General features: G+C 42.0%; 2 protein-coding genes across 5 annotated transcripts in view; one reads left to right on the forward strand and one right to left on the reverse strand.

Annotated features, from left to right (window-relative positions):
* The window catches only part of LOC117960062 (leucine-rich repeat-containing protein 27-like), a 7,292-nt gene extending 4,864 nt beyond the window's left edge, over positions 1–2,428 (reverse strand). The window contains exons 1-7 of one of the 4 annotated variants that reach the window (XM_034897591.1): positions 2,331–2,428; positions 1,591–1,614; positions 1,425–1,559; positions 1,317–1,385; positions 1,041–1,171; positions 712–770; positions 164–316 (exon numbers count right to left, since the gene is read on the reverse strand). In XM_034897591.1, coding sequence (XP_034753482.1) covers positions 164–316; positions 712–770; positions 1,041–1,171; positions 1,317–1,385; positions 1,425–1,529 — 517 coding nt within the window. In that variant the 5' untranslated portion in view covers positions 1,530–1,559; positions 1,591–1,614; positions 2,331–2,428. Of the gene's footprint in view, positions 1–163; positions 317–711; positions 771–1,040; positions 1,172–1,316; positions 1,615–1,831; positions 2,043–2,330 lie in introns of those variants that run through there. The other 3 variants (XM_034897590.1, XM_034897588.1, XM_034897589.1) reach the window with 3 other exon arrangements.
* Positions 2,429–3,030: 602 nt separating this feature from the next.
* The window catches only part of LOC117960061 (serine/threonine-protein kinase 32C-like), an 83,548-nt gene continuing 65,691 nt past the window's right edge, over positions 3,031–20,887 (forward strand). Inside the window, exon 1 of the mRNA XM_034897587.1 lies at positions 3,031–3,462. Within this exon, the coding sequence (XP_034753478.1) occupies positions 3,381–3,462 (82 nt within the window). The 5' untranslated portion in view covers positions 3,031–3,380. The remainder of the gene's footprint in view (positions 3,463–20,887) is intronic.

Here is a 20,887-nt window from a genome sequence, read left to right on the forward strand (position 1 = left end):
TCCAAGAGAACAGAAGTCCCACCAGTGGAGTGGTACCAGGGCAAGGAGCTATTTTTATGGCCAGCCGTCCAATCTTTGACAAGAAGAGCAGATGGCGAGAACGCACATGCATACTGAACACCTTGCTGCTGCACTGTTCAAAGTTAAGGTGACTTTGATTCACCTGAGGGACTCCTTCGCACGCTAACGGGCCGACTAGCCATAGCACTCCTGAGGTACTGGAGGATCCTCTGGAGCCCCTGGTTCAAAATGTCTCGTGGAGGGAAACTGATGGGGCAATTCCTTAGGTTCAGGCCTTTGAGGGTAATCACATTTCCTGGGAAAAATGGACAATAAAGAATCTTTTAGAACTATGTTCACTCTTGATGATTACACTCTTTGCATTTAGCCGGCAATCTTTTTAAGATGAGTACATCAGGAGAAGAGTCATACATTCTGTGTTTTCCTTGGTTTCCAACATACATGTACTGTACATGGATGCATCAGTGTATTAGCAACAGTTGCAATGACTACTTTCAAACTGAGAGGAAAGCAATCATAAAAGACTATACTGTGTATTATTTCTAATAAGAACTACTAGTTATTCCTTGCATTTAATCTAGCATTTGCTGCCAGTGAGGCTTATTGAAACTGATGAAAGAGGAAAACAGCGTTGTCATTTCAAAGAACAGAGACGTTGCATGCCTGTAACGGCGACTGAACTCAACTCACCCAACTCTGGTGGAAGTTCTGAGATGGGGTTTCCTTCTAGAAGTATTGTTTTCAGAGATCTACATGAATGACATCACATATAGCTAAATGATGGCAAGGGCTATGTCTTGAGACACGTTTTTTTCCAAAATGAACACAAGTCAATTGAATCATGAATTTGGTTTCCGGAGCATGAGCTAGTGAAGCGAACCAAATTCTAAAATAGAAAAGAATTGCATCTTAAAAATGTTCTGAAATGTGACAAAGAAGCATACTGTACTCCCATGTCGGCCGACAGGTTTGGGATACATCTAAATACATTTCAAAGAGCTGTTGCATAAGTCTCCTACCTGTGCAAGCCAATTTCAGCAGGGAGCGATGCAATTTGGTTATTTCTGAGGTCCAACCACAGCAGGTTGGGCAAGCTGATGAACATTGAATCCGGGATACTGGATATGTGGTTGCCTTCAAAATTTAAATACTAAAGATGATACACAGTGAGCAATTAGAATTAATGGATAATGCATTAGAAGAAAAATACTACAAGTATATGGCCTAATGTACTGGATGCATGACAGATCCCTTGTTGGAAAACTACTGTGTTGACAAATGAAGTCCAAACTGACCTTTAGTGTGCTGTTTTTCAAAATACTGTCTGTAACATGTTTCAGCTGAGTTCTGCTCAGACATAATGTCTCTGTTAAGTCATATTCTGGGTGCTCCTGTGTCTCTGCATCCTCAGGAACAATGTAGGGAGTCTGTCGTTTGACAACACCTTCCCCAAAGACAAAACTTAGCTGCAGGGCAGGGACATTTCCCTCCTTCTCTGGGGAAGACATTGTAGAGGTGGTTGCTGAGACGTTCAGTGTACGTAGACCATTGTTCAGGGTGTTCAAGTGTCTTTTTGCGTTGGCATTTTACTCCCTGTGTGTGCAAACGGAGAACAAAACCATGTAACGTTAGTCCAAGTATCACATTCAGTGGACAAGTTTCGTCTTAACAGCAGAATTCAAGTTTTTAACTTGACTAGCTACATGCTGGTGTTAGCAATTCCTTCACTGCTGCTAGCATTTACGTTAGCAAAGATTAGCAAGTACTGCACAAGAACGTCCCTATTAGCTTATTATTATTATTAGCTTACCTGGAATTTGAATAAACACCCTTCGTATCTTGTGAACGCGACTCAATGTACACGACGAAAAAATGCGACATGGGAAAAATGTCACGCTAACTTATACAATGCCACTTATTCGCGAATTCGACGTCGTAACCATGGCAACAAGCTCAACACAAACTACCGCAACCGTCCACGTGCACACAAGGCGAAAAGCTGCATCCTCAATGTCTCAACCAAAGACTACTTTGATATGTAAAAACGAGTTTATACGTCGTAAACGTGAGCAGGTCACATGCCAAACACAACAGGTATTCTATGGTGTACAGTGTAAAAAGCAAGCAAACCTAATGTCCATATTGAAGACAAAATCTTCCCCCCCCCCCCCCCCTCAGTGATCAGGCACCACCCATATCCTAATGAGATTTTGGAATAATTCACTGAGGTTTATTTGGGCTGGAGGACAGCATCAGTTCTTTGCTGGTAACAAGCGAGTTTGTAGGCCTACTGAGCTATCCTGGCTTACCTACACAGGCTGGTCCTTATGTGTTGATAATATGTATGACAGTCGGTGATACAGGGCTACGTCGACTACAGTCACTGGCCAGCAACTGTCACACTACTCTGATAAGTGTCAAGTTAGACAGAATACTAGTCGGTAGCTTCCAGGTAGAACTTTCACAATAAAGGTCTCCTTGACAAGGCGGGTAAACTAAAATGGGAAGATGTTTGAGAGATATTCATGTTTCTGTTACACTAAGGACTTTTACTTACCACTAGTAGCCTACTCTACTATGCTAGAGTCTGTAGTGGAACCTACTGGGACATTATACTTATTCACTTACATCTATTGTCAAGAATACATTTAATCACTGATAAAATCCTATGGTAGTGTTTCAGATTGCTTTGATGTAGAATTATAATTTAAATGTATTGAACTGGACTTAACACCACTTTCATGTAAATGGTTTCAATAATGTATCAACCTCATGAATACAGCCAGACTGATCCAATGAGGCGTTTTATTGGCCCATTTCTTACCAAAGGCAACAGATTACACAGAGTGAATAATAAGGTGGACTGAAAAGGAATAATGCACGTAGCCTACTGCAGTTTCCAACTGAGGGAATTTGAGGAGACTGCAGTTTCTGTGATTATATTCAGCTTTTTATTTTTAAGGCAACATTGTGTGACTTCCTGTTTAATTTCAGCTAACTGTGTCTAACTCGACGCATCCCCGATAAACAGAAGTCTCTCTGTTCGGCTGGCGTGCTACGGAAGACAACTGAACACTACCAGTACCGAGTGATATATTAAAGCTCCAAGTGTAACAGACCGAACAGTCTTTCTCTGAAAAATATTTTACAGTCCGTCGGTACTTGCTACACTTGCTCTAGCCTGGTTTAGAGAGACTTTAAGTTGCGGCGTTAACGTTTTCGGCAGAATAAATATCGGATAAAGAAAGCAAAAATAACGGACACGGTTCGGGTGAAATGTATGGTTAGTATTACTGTCTTTGAGGAGGGTGTGAGCTGTAGTTTCTCCTCAAGAGGCGAGGAATGCTATCTGAGCATCGATGTTTCACTGGGGCAAGTGGAAGAAGAGGATGGGAGCCAATAGTTCTTCAAAGAGACCAGTTTTCGATGAAAAGGAAGATGGTAAGTGATGGAAAAGTAAAGCAAAAAACCCTATCAAAACGAACACTACTTTAGAAGTAAGAGTTCTAGTTATATTTGTCGATATTTGGTGTATAACGTCACGCGAGGGTCCTTATTTCACGCTCTTTCATGTCAGCACGAGCCTGTAATATTGCCATGGAGTTGGGCTGTGATACCCATACAAGTTGTCAAAGTTTCTACAAGGAATTTAAGAACGACGACTACTGGAGTTAGTCCTAACAAGACGAGGGAGTGTATGCTAGGCTAATGTGTGTTGCTACATTTTACAAAGACTGCCGTTTTTTGTTTTGTTTTGGAAACGTTGAAGTCCAACTTCGCACTAATAATAGACAGCTCCACTCCGCCACTGTTATTACCCAGAGCCGATAATACAAGCTAAGCAACCTTAAATTTGTATTTTCATCACCACCAATAACGCCCCACATGACGTACACTGACAGCATACAGAGTTCCTATCAAGTTAGCCTATGGGCAGATAAAATGAAAGGCAGAAAGTGTATAGCATTACCACTCAGTCACAGTAGAAGTAGCTGCAGCTAGCATACTGTGAGCAAATACTTTAATGCCTGAGTGAACTCTTTGAAATGTGGACTTTTTGAAGACAGATAGCTAATTGCATAATTAAGACAAGATTAGTGGCATGCATGGAAGTAATGCTAATTAATGATATCTTGTCAGTGAATGGGAAATAACCTTCTCGGAAGTGCATCCAGTAAGCCCAGGACTGCAGAGCCATCATCAACGTGCTGGCCAAGTTACAGGCACAACTTGGGTAAATGAGGTCATAACTGCAGGGATGTGGTCATGTGGTCATGTGTGTGTGTGTGTGTGTGTGTGTGTGTGTGTGTGTCCCTACATACAAAGATAACCCAATTAAGGTTGCAGCTTTTAGTCAATAGCTTTGAAGAAAAGTGTCCAGCTCTAATTCAGGTTACTATCAAAGACAGTGTTAGTTAAAAAGAATAGGAGTTGCCCTGCTCTCTTAAGTGGTATGTTCTCACCCTTACAGCAGTTGATCAAAGCCAACATTGGTTACTATATTTAACGTTAGAGAGATGTTCTTGGCGGATTTCTATATAGCTGTATGATTAAAGGAGAAACCTTACGGAACAGGGCTGAACCTCTGAATGCTGAAGTGGAGAGAGCGGGAAAAAGGAGAAGAGAGAAAGTATTGTGACTGAGTATCTGCACACTGCCAGAGATCTAAAGCAGAGACGGATCCTGACTTAATACAGGCTCAGTGACCACCAACTGGTCGTAAAGACTGCGAGACTCAACAGAGATGGCTGCCCAGAGAGGAGCGTTTATGTGCTCCGTGCTCAAGGAGGGAGATAGAAACAGAGATACACTTCCTCCTCCACTGTGAAAAATTCTCTTCACAAAGAGAATTAAACTTTGGAAAAATAGCCTATTTCCCAATGTTCACATCAGAAAAGAAGCTGGAAGTTCTCCTAGGAGAACGGACAGCAGCTAAATATGCATCTGAGGGACTCACCACTATAACATCCCAACATTACACATTGGTTTAGGAATGTACAGTTAATATATTATACCACAAAAAGGATTATGGTGTGTTATGTAATAGACTTGTAATGTAGTGTGTTGTATAGCTATCTAGTATAGAATCGAAATGACATATGACATATGTACAGTATGTCATTTGTGCTTTATGTGCATTTTCTGTAACCTGCTTTGTCAACAACATAGAGAGAGAGATTCCATACTGTCCTATCATAAATATGAGGAGGGTTCTAGATATGTATGAGTTTGTGACTAGGGCCGCCATTGGGTACATCGGTCCTCTCTGGGAACCATCACCTTATCGTGGTGGAGAGCTTTGTGTGCCCCTATGAACCTGAGGCCTGAGTTGTCTGGAGCTGTGTGCTCCTGGTAGGGTCTCCCATGGCAAAGTGGTCTCAGGTGATGGTCCAGACAAAGAATGGTTCAAAAACCCTATGAGTGAGCGAGGCAGAGAGGGAGTGACCCTGGCCAGAGGAAGTCCGGGGCCCCCTTCTAAATTTGGTAGACCAGAGGGTGTGTGCCAAGTACAGGGGTATCACACTTCTCAGCATCCTTGGCAAAGTCTACTTTAATAGATCAGATCTTCACTCTTGCAAGGATCCTGGAGGGAGCCTGGGAGTATGCCTAACTGGTCTACATGTGTTTTGTGGATCTTTGTTGGTGTGACAGCGCCTTATCAGATAATGGATTCATCAAGTCATCTTTCACCGATATATCAGCGGGCCGATATTATTGGCCGATATTAGACATTTCCTGATAGTATCAGAATCAATGAATATTTAAAAAGTAATAACGGACGGTCAATCATGTTATAAGTGTTGGTGTTGCATAGTTTGTCCACCAGAGGACGCTCTACAGCGTCCCGGTTGCCAACAGATTCTTTTTTTTGGTGTGTTTTTATTCAAAGGACTTTCATATGTTAAGTTTGTATTTTTACACATTTTAGTTATCAAACCTTTAATATATTTTGATGTTCCTTTGTACTGTTAATAAAACAAATAATTATCATATTATTTTAGGGACATAAATAACTAATTTTAGGGCAATCTGTTTATGTTTTGTAACACGTTTCTGGATTTCTTTTTTTAAATATATATCGGCCGATATATCACCATGTTGCATTTTTAAATAACCAAATATTTGCATTGGTATTGGCCTTAAAAATCCTTTATCCGTCGTGCTCTAGTAGAAAGCACATACACATTAAAAAGAGAACAGTTAATGTCAGTTTGATCACCTTGGACACTTGTGAAGTGCCGAGTCTGCGAGTCTACAGTCTTTGTGAAGCAGCTGCTTCCCTTTTACCTCGTTCGTCTTTAAAAGAGCTGCCTGGCACCGAGCAAAAACCTTGCTGCACTGCATTGTGGGTGCTGACTTAGACCCTAGATGCCGCTTACTGCCTGTCAAGTCTCATAGAAACAGCATCCCTTTTGCTTCTTGGAGAACGGTGGATGGCCTACATTAGGCAGTAATATTAGAGCAGCGTTTGGCTCGAAAGGCTGGCGACATAATCAGGCGGTCAGGTTGATGTTCAAGCCTTGCTGCCTAAAGGGCTTTTTTGGCACATAGTTTGATTAGCAGAGGACGGCTGTGGAATTGATTGAGGTGCACATCCTGCTAGTTTCTACACTTTTTCAGTATTGTTTTTACAGAAACTGTTTCATTCCCATCTGGTCTATTAGACACTTTATCATCATTTGAGAGAGGTCTTTCCTTTTTTTTCTTCTTTTGGCTCCTGAACACATAGCTTGTTAAATGTGTGTGTAAATGGGCTAGGCTATTTCTTAGCACATAACCCCCATAAAATCACAACATGTTGTTGATACACCTTTTGGTCTAACAAATGAGAAATATTGGGATATCTGTGAGCGTTAGACATGCTCGTAGCTAATCTAAGCTAATCGGCTGCTGGTGGTAGCTTCATATTTACTGCACAGACCCCTCAAACCCCCCTAAGGGAAGGGGGTTGGGGGACCACTGTTCTTAGTGAATTATGATGAACCGTGATCAACTTTGTGCTTAGAAGCCATTCCGGCGCCTATGATTCATCAATTTATTTGTTTGTTAAAATACGTTTTTCTTTTTCCTGTTCCTTTTTTTAAAGCAGAAATATCAAACAATTTCTCCAGCCTCATAAATGCAAAAATTGTAATCCTTGGCTGTTGTTTAGAATACAAGCACACATGAGTAAAACACTTCATACTGGGGCTTTGGTAAGATCTGGTGGGTATTCTCAATTTTTTTGAATTTTGTGGAACGAGTTATGGTTATGGAAATGATCAGTAAATGAACAAACAAAGAAAACAACCATTAATTGCAGCCCTAACGTGAAAGAGTTTTATCCACAAAGTGAGGTGAATGTTAACTTTTAACAAAGGAGCTCTCCAAGTCCTCATCTGAACATCTGAAGATCCCGTCCCTTTTAGAAGGAGGGCACTTGTTGTGACTGTGTTACAGTGTGAGACAAGAGCGAGTGTAGAATTGACAAATGCCGGCTTTAATTGAGCTCGGGCACCGATTTGGTGTACTTGTTATTTTTGCTCTAAAGTATTCAAAAACGCCTGAGTGGTTTTTGCATGAAGTAGATGCTGTTAATGGTGTTATCTCCTCGTCGTGTCGTTAACATCGTTGTGTGCATTTGGTCCTCCTTGTTAAGCCTTAGGGCAAATTTCCACTTTGGCGGCTGGTAAACTTCTACTCTGTGTGTAGGCGTGTGTTTGTGTGGATCTGGCTGAATGTCTGAGTGCGTGGCTGACTGCTCTTCCCGTCAAGGATAAGCGTATGAGACAATGGAAGCAGATTTGGGTGGGGATAAAGATAGACACAGACCGAGATGGCTGATTACTTGCACTGAATACTGAGGCGCTCACTTTCTTTCATCTCTGTTATAGACTCTCAATTTCTTTTGCTCTCTTTATTTAACCCACTCAACTTCACTGCTGCCTGCAGCTGCTGGCCTCTTGCCACAGCAGAGTGCTGCCCACCATAATGGGCCTTAGCAGCAATAGGTGGGAAATATTGTCCTGGTCATATTCCAGTCATCTGATCGCAGAGTGTAGCCGCAGTTCAGATTGTTGAGTTTTTCCTTTGTACGGTACAATAACATATCGATGTTCTGTTGATATCGTGATATGAGACTGGATATTTTCTTAGATTTTGGATTTTGTAATACCGGGATCTTTTCCTGGTTTTAAAGGCTGAACTACAGTCAGCTAGACCAGCATTCTGACTGGTTGGGGGGGGGGGGGGGGGGGGGGGGGGGGTACAGTGCCTTGCTCTAACAATTGAGATATATTGTGATAGCTGTGAGCTTTAGACATGCTCTTAGCTAATCTAAGCTAAGGGCTGCTGGTGGTAGCTTCATCTTTACTGCACAGACCTCTCAGATATATTTTGAGACCCCTAAGGGGAGGGGGTTGGGGGACCACTGTTCTGTACCATGTCCTATTATGATGAACTGGGAACAGGAGGTGAAGTGGCACCTCTCCAGCTACCGGTCCATACGGGGACTTGAACCGACGACCCTCCGGTTCCCTCCCCACCTCCCTACGAACTGAGCTACTGCCACCCCCCACTGCCTTTACTCAAGATGTTCCGGTATCGGTATTGCCTCTGATAATGCCTAAAACGCTGGTATTGGTACTACTATTATGGGAAGTACTGGAGTTTATGCACCAATCCCGTACCAAAGAATAAAGTCCTAAAGAAAGTAAATGTTAAAGTAGTTTATTCATGTTCTTTTCCCATTATAACTTACTGTCAAACTGGATGGGAAAAGAAAGTTCTGTGGCGTTCGTTGTTTGAGAGTTTAACCTGAGCCCGATCAACAACAAAGATAGAAATCATATCACATCGATAGAAGGAGAGAAGTATACAGCGCTGGTGCGTCCAGGCGATGTTTGACAACACTCCTAGTTTCATTCCAGACATTTTTTCACTATTTTATGTATATATTACAGTATTTAGTGAACACAGAACTTTAGTAAACCAATTTTAAGCACTAAAACCATAAAAAAAAAAACATAAGTCAAGTTTGTTTTCAAAAGAGATTTGAGGAATTTGAAAAGGTTTTGCTTTAGCGTCAAATTAAAAATGTGAAAATTTAAATAAAAAGAAATGTGGGCCTTACATTTTGGACAGCTGAGTTTGTTCTGGACATTATGAAATGAAAAACACCGGGATCGGTTTCATGCAAATACCCGAAAAAGGTACATTTCAGAAGAAAAATACTGACCTGGAACGATGCCTGTTTATTTAGTATATTTTATGTTAATGATCACAAGATTAAAATCACCTGTTAACCTAGCCATTCCCCATTGTTAAAGTGAATTGTATGCATAATGTGTAAATGTCTAGCATTTTGGCTGTATGTATCTACAGTCTAGTCCCCTCAGCCACCCCTGCAATTTAGTATTGGTATGATCCAATTTTAGGGGCGGGCTTCAGACCTTCAGTGTCTCACATCAATTACTTTCATTTTGTGTAAGTGTTTTGTTTTAGCGTTTACTTATTTCCATTGATTTTTGTAACACTTTGGTAACATTTTGCCTTATCGGCCTTACTTGGGTTTACAATAAATATCCCAACTTAATGTCATCTTGGACTCACCTTGTGTGATTTCAACTGCTCACGAGCTACATCTACCCACAACTTGTACAGTACATAACATGGATTTGCTGGAAACCAACATGATGTAGTTGCCGTCGGCGGCACAGTATAGACAGAAATGAGTTAGGTGAATCACTGGTAAAATAAAAAATATAGGGAAAAGACTTGATTTTAAAAATAGTTGCAAAGAAATCGCAATACATGCGTGAAATGATTTGTCCCCCACCCGTACCAGACACAGTGCCTCATTACAGCCGTTGACAATGCCTTGTGTGCTTTTTATCCATCTCTCAAGCCTTATGTAACTGTTGCTTGTGGTGCCAGTTGTAACAGCTACCAGAGCATCGTCAAAGAGATAAGCTCAGCTTGATGCTAAGGTGACAGGGGGAAGAAAGGTCGCTCTTGCTTTTTGAGGTGTGTGTGTGTGTGTGTGTGTGTGTGTGTGTGTGTCTGTGCCTATGCCTGTTTCTGTGCAGGGGGGAAGGGATTAGGACACGAGGAATGCAATCAAAGGTGACTTGGTAGGGCGGAGGAGAGTCTGTGGATCACACCTGCTTATTGTTTTGTCTTTCCCTTCTGTTGTTGACCATAAATCCGCTCGTCTTTGTCATGGGAAATTAAAGACTGGAATTGATGAGAGGAGCATCTAATAAAGCAAACAAAGCTGTTACCTTTTGGCAAGCCTTGCAGCAGTAGTTAGGTTAGTTCAATATTTGGCTCTCGGGTCGTACAGTTCTTTTACGGGGAATTACGTTACTGCTTTTTAGTATATTCCCACGGCTTTGATTACTGAACTACATTTATAAGAGAGGGAAGCGAAGCTCTCGTCTTGCCTACTCCTGCGGGAAACGTGGATGAAACTGTAAGTACTTTTTCCCTGGGCCCATTCTCGGGCTACCTCGTAGGAAAAGAGGAGGGTAAAGACTCGTAAATCACACAAGTCAACACAAGTTACTTGACAGAGTTTGCAATCCCATTCATTACACTGTGTGTGTGTTTGTGTGTGTGTGTGTGTGTGGTGGTGGGTGGTATCTGCCTTTTTTCGTGGCGAGGCCTCTGTGCAGTTGCGGATTCAGCAGCCAACCCAGACATGATATCCCATGGAAACCAATTAAAACCAGTCGTCTTCATAATCTCAGCATCGCTGCATTGTTTCTTTGTCAACTTTGTTTGAATTTGAAGGAATAGTAGTCTGACTGGTTGGTTAAAGTGTATAGGCTTTTCAGTCAATTAATAAAAGTTACAGGGGGATTATTGACCATTCCTTAACCCTAAGCCCCCTCTATGACTATTGATACGCCTGTCAAGCTTTCACTGGCACAGCACAAATACAGTTTAAAAATCAAAACGTTGAAATGACTGCCAACGCTGCCACATTTCATCGGCTGTAGCTTGCTAACTAATTAAGCTAACTAATTAAGCTAACTAAATGCTGTCTCTGGCTGAATTTTTAATATTCCAAGCTAACTAATTTTAACCCTCCTGTTGTCTTTCAGAAATACTGGGTCTCTTTCAACCTAATTGTCAAAAGAAAATAACATGGATGGTTTCATGCATCACTTTTCACAAGTAAAATAAATGATGAGTTCTCTACTTTCATTGAATGTGGGTGTATAGTAGCTCTGTCAGTCCACTCTCTGATTTGGGTTGGGACTAGGAGGGTCCCTGGATCAAGTCCCCATACGGACCAAAGCATGGTAGTGGACTGGTAGCTGGAGAGGTGCCTGTTCACCTCCTGTTCAAGGTGCTCTTGAGCAAGGCACCAAACCCCCAACTGCTTGTGGCGCCTTTCCATGGGCAACCCCCCCCTCACTCTGACATTTCTCCATTTAGTGCATGTACAGATCCTAAGCATGTATGTAATTCAGGCCTTTTGTGTACAACAATGAGAAACAGAGTGAAAACATTGTAATTTCCCCTTGAGGGGTAAATAAAGTGTACATTATTATTATTATTATTACTATTATTAATACCCTTGCCACCCGATACCGGATAAGCAGAAGCGACAAAAACTTAAAACAGTTGCTAGCCAGACAAACAAAAAGTTGCATGGTTGACAGGAATCCCTTACAAGGGTTAAAGCCCTGTGAAAGGGCCTGTATGGAGTTGATGAATATACATGCGTGCTGTTCTGAAAAGAAAACCTGAGGCTTAAGCTGCATGACCTTACCAGTTGGATTCTCGCGGGATCATAAATGACACATAAATCCATCTTGTCAGGCTCCAACCTAACGCGTTTGTGTCTGAGCCGCCATCTTATCCACACAATCACCGTCCTGTGATGAGCTACTGGCAGCTCTAGGCGTAGTTTAGGTGTGTGTGACGGCTGCGACTTTGTTTAAAACAACAATGGCGGACGTGATGGACAGGTGGTTCATCCAATCACTTGCCAGGGAGTTTTTTTTTTTTTTTAAGTGCCTGCCCTTTCCCAAACAGTTTCTGGTTCTGTGTTTAAAAAACACAACCCCTTCAAACTCCTTATATTCCAAGTTTTCTTACCACATTCCGATGCACAACGCTGTCAAAGCTCGATAGACCTTACATGCCGAGTTACAGATGCTAAGCTACGATTGGACAATCTTTGATTGGTGTAGGCATTTAACTAGTTTATTTCCACGATGATCCAGTTAGGGGATCGGTCCAGTTCCAGAAGAGCCCCAGTATCCCTCATTTTCGGCCAGCTGTCCGTCACCTTCCGCTTCATTATTGTCGGCGTTCTAACCTCCGGTGGATTTACCTGGTCCTCAGATCTCTGCAGGGTAAATCAAGACACCTAGCTAGACTTTCTGTCCAATTTAGGTTTTCTGTTGCACGACTGAAACAACTTTTGAACGTACACCAAAACAGGTTCCTTCCCGAGGATATTTTGCGGGGGCGGCGTTATTGCATTGGACGCTTAGCGCCGCCCAAAAAGATTGTGATTGGTTCAAAGAAACGCCGATAAACCAGAGCCCATTTTTAGGAGTAGCCACACCTTCTTTTGCATGCTGTGGAAGAGGGTCTGGCAATGCGAGACTTTTAACCGACTGTTAATTCCAATTACTTTTTGATGTGGTCTAGTAATACTCCTTCAAAGTAATAAAATCCATAGTAGTCGATAATACTTTCTTAACTTCAGTAAAGCAACACAGTTTAATCTACCATCGTAAGATCTTAAAATTCGGTCTCTGGGTTTCCAAAAGGCAGACTTTTAAACTGCATTTTTTGATTTGACTTGTCCAGGAGCCTAATTGTGACAAAGCTAATGAGGTCAGAGGAAGGGGACAGTGTTCTTCACAGTACTGCAAGAGGACAGGACAGGACTGGACTGCACACCCCCCACCACCCCTGTAATTTTTAATGTAGAGCTTTGAGATAACTCGTGTTGCCACAGGGTTTGTCACAGTCATTATGATGACATGCACGCAAGAAACAAGATCATTGGGAGAAACTGGGTTGCCGCAGGAAATCAGAGCGGTAAAATCTGTTACAGTAAAACCCATGTTTACATGCAGCTGGTCAGTAATCTGATTTCTCCCCTACCCCCCAAACATATTTTAACCAAGAGCTTTGGATTTTGGACAGGAGGATGCACCACTACAAGTAATACTCTTCCCTTTCATCTTTCTGCACGAGCAACACTTCCCATGTCTGCAGTCGCTCTGAAGTCGCCGCTAGAAACCCAGTAGGAGACCCAGTAACTGTTAAGTGTACACAGAGTAATCCCCTACCCTAAATAGGGAAACTGAGTTTCTCATTTACATGACATTTAAGATCTAAGATTGCCTCTGACAGCCTACAGTAACCATGTTACATGGAAACACACTGACTCACTGGTGGCGCAGAAGCACACACATCCAGATTGTCATTCACGAAAAGCTGAAATGTGACACTATTAAATCTGACAGCGGCTCCTCCTCTCCAGCTGCCCGCTACAACCCCCGGGGGAGTGTGTATGCAAACAAACCTCCTTCACTTCGTAGATCAGATGTCTGTTAAAAACCCAGTCACGCCGCTACAAAGTGTAACATGTTGGGGTTTGGGGCCGAGGCGTCATGTGAGCGCACACCTGACTGGTGAACTGAATATACAGCTCTGGTGCTTGTCCTACAAACCTGTGAGGACTAACAGAAGTCAGGTGTATCTGGGCCAGGACACAATGTGTCCTGCCTGGGCTTCAAATTGGAGCTGCTAAGGGGAAGGAATGAGGCCACAGTGGCCATTTCCTTTCCCCTTAAACACACTCTTAAAATACACAGTATATAAATAAATTCTCTACTCTTATTAAATGCTTACAACAAATGTTTGCATATTATTACATTTTCCTGAAATCTTCAATGGGGATGTTATTGTGAGAAATTTGAAGCCCACAATGCCCTTCTGTGTTTTGTGTTCACATGAAGACAGCTGGTGTTTGAAGAAAAGATGCATTATTTAGCCTTGGGTGTACTTTTGAGGGTCTGAAAAGAAATACTTTTTCAAAACTCAATATGTGGGCACTACAGAGCTGGACAACGCAGGATCGTATTTACAGTATTCCATCGCTGTGTTTCTCCGGGAGACTTTTGTGACTGCTACTCAACCACCCCCCACCAGGCTCTAAATAGATCCCTAATGTTTCCCTCTGTGAACAGTCGAAAGGTTACCAAGGCATTTTAACCACGTAACGTGGTCCATTTCCTCACCGCAATGTGTTACAGCCCCGTGGTTTGTGAAACCAGGTACAGATGTGGTGGGAACACATAGGCGCGGTGGTTGGATGACATAACACTTCTGTTTGTGTCATTCGGTTTTGTCATGATAAGTTATGGTTAGGGTTCATGTGTTCACGACACTGTCATGAATGTGGCATGAAACATTATAAACAAGTCATAAATGTTGTATGACATAACCCTTCTGTTTGTGTCACTTGGTTTTGTCATGACAAGTTATGGTTAGGGTTCATGTGTTCACCACTGTGTCATGACAGCGTCATGAACACATGACACTGTCAGGTCACTCATGTAGATACCGTCAAGTAAAGTGTAAAGTGTTTATTGCACCTTAAACCTGCAAATTCTTTTTTTAAAGATATTTTTGGGGCATTTTTGGCTTTTGGGGGGTTTTCCCTTTTATTAGATAGTGATAGAGAGGAAAGGGGTGAGATGGGGGATGACATGCAGCAAAGAGCCACTGGTCGGATTCAAACCCGGGCCGCTGCAGGACTCAGCCAACATGGGGCGAACGCTCTTACTGTGTGAGCTAGAGGCCCCCCCGTTAAGCTTTTAATTTCGACAGGACCGCGGAAGATCTGAAACGGGAGAGAGAGGGGGATGACATGCAGCGAAAGGCCGCTGGTTGGACTGCAACCCAGGCCCACTGCGTAGTGGAGTAAACCTCTATGTATGGATGGCCGCTCTACCAACTGAGCTGCCTGGCCACCCAGAATCTGCACATTTTTTTGTTTTTGTTTTGCTTCTAGGATATTTTAGTTTCTTTGTCACGCCACTGAAATGGATCGGACCATAACCAAGATTTGAAACAAACCAGGAAGCATCTTTTGCTGTACCTTCAGCTTCAATGATTACGCAGTGGCTGACGTGGGTTTAGGATGATGACCTTTGAGGAGTCAGACTGGGCATTGCTTTTCCACAGTAGAAACTTAACAGCGTGCTGCAGGAGTGACTTCCGAACATTGGCTTGCCCCGTAGACGGTCTATATGTATCGCCTGACCGCAGATATGATGATGAGCCATAGGTAGTTCTCCGTAAATCCATCACAAAGCCACCACTGCGTTCCAATAATGAGCTAAAACATGATAAATAAACAATGTCCCGATGCTTGCCAAAGATTGGTGAATCGCAGTGAATTAATTATGCCAATGTAGGGACTGGGAGATGATGTGTAAAGTAACACTGACAGAGAGAAACACACATACACAAAGGGACACATTGCTATGGTAACCTCAGAAGTTTTCACACGGTCCAGATGATGTTTCTTTGTGACAGTGCTGTGGATGTGAGAGTCCCCATGCTGCACTGCAGAATTATCCTCTGAAGTGCTCTCGTCTTGCTCCCTCTTCGTCTTGACAGCCTTTAGATGCACGATACAGCATCCCGTAGTGATTTCTCTGTGTGTAGAGGTCCAATTTCACATCTCCTCTTTCATTCTCGGCGACATGGCTCCCTGTTTGTGAAGATTTACTTGACATCTGTGCAGCTTTTTCATACATCATTCAACTTAACAACTACACAATGCTGCACATACTCACACATACTGTACACAAAGATTATATCTGGCTGTATATTGTATTGCAACTGCGTTGCCACTGTGTACGGGTGGGGAATACATTTGCAAGTGGTCATCCTCTATGAAATTGTAAGCCAACCAGTGGATGTTACTCTTCCATCCGGCTGTTCATTGAAAACATGCAAGGGTTACAGTCACTTTCTCAGAAAAAAAACATAGGAGCAACTGGTGCTCCTATGTTGTGGAGTGTGTTTACAGTGCAGCCACACAAGCTCATAATGTTCTAATGAAGAAATCGGCCAATAGTAAATGCAATTTAATTTCATGCTGCATAGTTTTCCTCAAACCAGCAGGACACGTTCCAAGGAGTTGGTTACCTTGCTGAGAGGTTGGAGGTGTGCACATCTCCATCTAACAGCTCATCTTAAATGCTCCCTTCTTCCTTTCTCCCTTGCAAAAATGAAAATGAATGCACTTGAAAAAAGGCAGAAAATTACCAGATCCTGACGTATATTCGATGATAGATTGCTGCCAGCAATGACAAATACAGTTGTGCTCATAAGTTTACATGACCATGCTTAAGTTGACTAAAAAGAGGAATAAAAAAAAATCCTGTTTTGGAAATTTATCTCAATGCCTTAATTAGAAAATGAGGTGAAATCCAACCTTTAAGGACACCAATTTTCTTTGTGAATGAATGGTTTCATTGCAGTTAGACTAAAAGCTGGTTTGATTTGCATTAAGAGATGATTATGGAAAGTATCCCATGCCGATCTCTATGTATGGTGAAGGGTATGTGATGATGGGGGGGGGGAGGGGACCTAAATTAAATAGCTATTTCCAAACTGTAGACCATAAATAGTGTTGTTTGGTTGTCATCAAAATCTTGAGGATTATTATACTTTTTTTTCTTTTAAACCTTTTAACCACAGTTCCACATTCATACCTGGAAGCTGCCCAGGACAACCCCAGTCTGATCTGCTGGCCACCGAGCAGCTCCACTGGAGGAGTTGGAGGTTAAAGGCCTTGCTCAAGAGCACCTCAGTGGTGGTTATGACGGAGGGACAAGAACTGCTTTTTCACTTTCCCCACCCAGGTTTTACCTTTAGGCCATCACTGCCCCATTATAGTCACATTTGGCTTTATTTTTTTTACAATTTGTCAGCCTTTAGAAGTAAGATTGATGGCCATGCACCGGAAACCACTGGCCTTACGAGCAAAAGGGTGAAAAGGTAAACTTGGGACCAGCAAGGAAAAGAGATATGGATAACTCAAAGAGACATGGCAAACAATATTACCGGCCAGTGTCTCCATCCACACAAGTCCGGGGAGAAGGACTAGAATGATGGATGAATAAATAAACTGACATGACTGCTCAGGGACAAAAATCTGTAGTTTCCATCGGTCAGTCGGCAATGAAACATCCAATACAACTCTGACAGGTGATGTGTGCATCCCTGATCTATGACCTCCGATAGATCTTTGAGCAACAGCTGTTCAAGTTCATTCTAATTTGATGAGTAACCTTAGCAACAAGGTACAGCGTATGAATCACATGGCCGACTAGTTGTTTACGAATAGAGCTTCATCACGGTGAGCGAGGCACACAAACACAACAAGGAGAAAAAACACCCCCTGCCACATCCGACCTTAATGGCTGCTTTCATTTTCCAGCCGTATGACTCTTTTGTATCATAATAAAATAAGTAGAGCAGATGAAGATAAAAAGCAAAACCTCTCAGGGTAATTAATGCCCGTGCAAGGAGACTCAAACACAGTTTAAGCACATGACAGTCTGTTCGCAGGAACTCCACTCAACACTGGAAGTGAATACGGAGTTGCACCGGCACACCCTCTCTACACATCTCCCTATCCTTGTCTATTTATCAGTTAAGACCCATAGCTGAAAAGGATCACGCCTGTAAAGACAATGAGCTCTGTAGTGTTGATGAATATTCACAAGATGTTCTGTTTAGAGAGGCCGCAATTAGGCTGCATTAGCGCTCCAGTGTACGAGGAGAAAATGATGATGATGGCTGCTCGGTGATGATAGGGATTTAAGTAAACAGATTCCTCAAATGTGGCCTTTGGCGGGACGCGCGCGGGCTCAGAGGAATTCTCCTTTTGTGACCGTTTGGAATCGAAGACAGCAAGCATTTACTCTATGTCTTTTTTTTTTAGACTAAACCTTTAGCTATGTACAAATCTCTAAGGTCAACATGTTTCAATGAGGCAGTAGTTCTGTCTTTGACAAAAACAAGCAATGCATCTGTGTAGAACTTTTCCAATAGCATTTTTCCATTCCTGATCTGATACCTTACTTATCCCAAATTACATGTGATCCGTGCATAGACCTTTAAAAACTCACCCATACTAGCATTTTAGGCAGTATCCGAGGCATTTACAACACTTATATCTGTGGAAATTGAGTGATATTGTGTTGAGTTTTTCACCTGATCTCTATTTCTCACGGTCTTCAGCAAATACCCTGTTATTTGTGTTAGAAGCACTTTAAAAAGAGCGTGGTGTTAGAACTTGAATTACAAAAGGTACTTGAAGTGATGCATGCTGCCGACATAAGATAATTCAAGCCACCATATTCTCTTTATCGCCCTCCAAGGCACATAGAGCCTGCCCTGTGCTGATGAAAAGAACATTAATCTTTTCCCCCTATAGCTTGTAATGAAATTCCCATCAATAAAGATCAAAGAAGAGCAGATGGCGTGTAACCAGCTCTGTCTCTGAAATAGCTTCAGAGATGGAGAATGCCAATAGCAAAATGCCGTGGATTTACAACAAGTTGAATTGTACAGCAAGTCTTCTTGCATCTGCCTCTCAATGGATTCGATTGGATGCTAAATATGAAAGACTCTCCTGTGTCCCGGCAGCAGCTCGACGACTACAGACCATGAAATAAGGCTTACTACTCCACTACAATATTCAGTAATCATATGGGAAAAGATGCTGCTGTAAAGCAAACTTTTTTTTTTTTTTTTTTTTTTTGGAGCAGTTCTTCTGTGATCCACATTGAAGTTTTTTTTCACATGCACTCTGATCTCCCTGCCAGTGTACTAAACTACCGCCATGAGAACTTGAGCAAAGCGCGTCGCCCCCATCATATCCAGCGTTGCCTGCTGCTGATGCTATAAAGCTGCCACGCACACGGCATAGTGGCGATGTGCACCATTATGTGTTTGCGAATGGAAACCTGTCAGCAAAATCTGAGAAATAGCTTGCACACAGGTTGATAATATAATGCAGAGGCAGACAGCATTGGATTGGATTAGAAGCAGAGGCGTATTCTCAAAAGACAGAACAGGAAGGGATCAATGCTAGGAGGTTTTTTGATCCCAGTCCAATGGGCTTATCCACACAGGGTGCATTCACTCAGTGTGATTTGATGGCTGGGTCGTACTCTAAATGTACTCTCCATCAACATTTCAGAGTCCACTTTCTGTGTTGTGTCAAACTACATTTAGAAAGTTTTATTACCCCCTACCAATATTTCAATATTCAGTCATTTTACATTGGTTAAAGTGATGGTTATTTGATGCCAGATATTCCAGGCTTTCTACAGACTGTACCTATTTTCCAAAAACCAGCCCGTTGTACTGTAAGAACTTGAACCAGAGATGTCTGACTTTGATATCCAGAAAGATTTATTTACAACTTGAACATGAAGTTAACTAAGAAGTTGTATTTGACGTTGCATGTGAAGTCGGATGTGTTGCTGAAATAAAAGCAAACAATAATGCACTTTAACAAGCATCTGACTTACTATGAACATTATTTACCAAAACTTAATGTTTTAGCAATCAGCATATAACAAGAAACAATACTAAGAATTACATTAATTTCTCTGTATTAATTAACATAAATGTAACATATGGCTCAGTAACACAAACAGAATAAGCCACATCTGTTACATCACACATATCCATAACGGCGCAAACAGAGTAAGACACCGTTAATAGTTAAGCACTTGGCTCCACAGCGCTGTTAACTGGCGATTGCACGTTCACATCTACCAGCTATGGAACAGGAAACACAGCAACAACAATATTATCAAGGCAATAATATCTCTCTCTCTCCAAATAAATGTAACACAGGCTAAAGTTATAGATAAGACAGATAAGCTTCCGCTTACACGCTCTCAGGTACCAAAATTTAATTTAAACTGAATCGGCCCTTTGTAGTAGTCTACAGATGTACTTCGTACCCAAAAAAGTACTTTATTTACCCAACCCTACAGATAAAGCAGAAGTGTTTTTGTAAACTCTACAGTATGGGTCTCAAAAACTGAGTAATTGGGCTCTTATATAGACTAAACAAAACTAAATACAAAACTACAGCAGTCGATTCTCAGTTTATTTCATGTCTTTTTTTAATGGATCTTATAATTGCTTTTTATATTAGCAATCCTAAGTATTCATAAAGAGTACTTAAAATGCATTAAATGTATATTTTCAGTGTTGACCAATGCTAAGACTATTTTCACTTATTAAACTTAGCATGGACAGACAGATGTGAGTGGACTGATCTCTCATGTTTTTAACGGAAGTATTCTTCCATGTGACAGTGAAACAACCTCCCTGGCTTCCCCAATTCTGCCCTCTCAGCACACTTTGCTTGTGAATGGAATGAGTTTGGTTAACCATGGCTCCATCGTTTTAAGTGGTACCTCAAAGATCAATGTGCTCAAGGGCTCCTGACGTCAAAGGTATTAGGTTGCCCCTGGCATTAGGATAGTGCTTTGACTCCTTATTCTATAGTAGCTTCCGAGCTCAGCCTGATGCATCAATTTCTGGTGACAGCGGAACGGTATCATTGGTCCCGTTTATTGATCGAGTAGTGATTCTCTTCCAGTTAGGTATAGACTCTTTGGGTAATCCAGGGTGAAATTGGAGGCTGCATAGTGGAGAATGAGATTTTGTGGGTGGTGAATCTTCTACTCTGAGTGGTTTTGATTTAAACCCATGGACGTCTGGGTCTGAAACGTGAAAACAATGCAGAACGGCTATAAACCTACATTCTACGCGCGAGTCGCTCCACTCAAAATATGTCAGT

Source organism: Etheostoma cragini, chromosome 17, assembly GCF_013103735.1.
Source record: "Etheostoma cragini isolate CJK2018 chromosome 17, CSU_Ecrag_1.0, whole genome shotgun sequence".
Lineage (NCBI taxonomy): Eukaryota > Metazoa > Chordata > Actinopteri > Perciformes > Percidae > Etheostoma > Etheostoma cragini.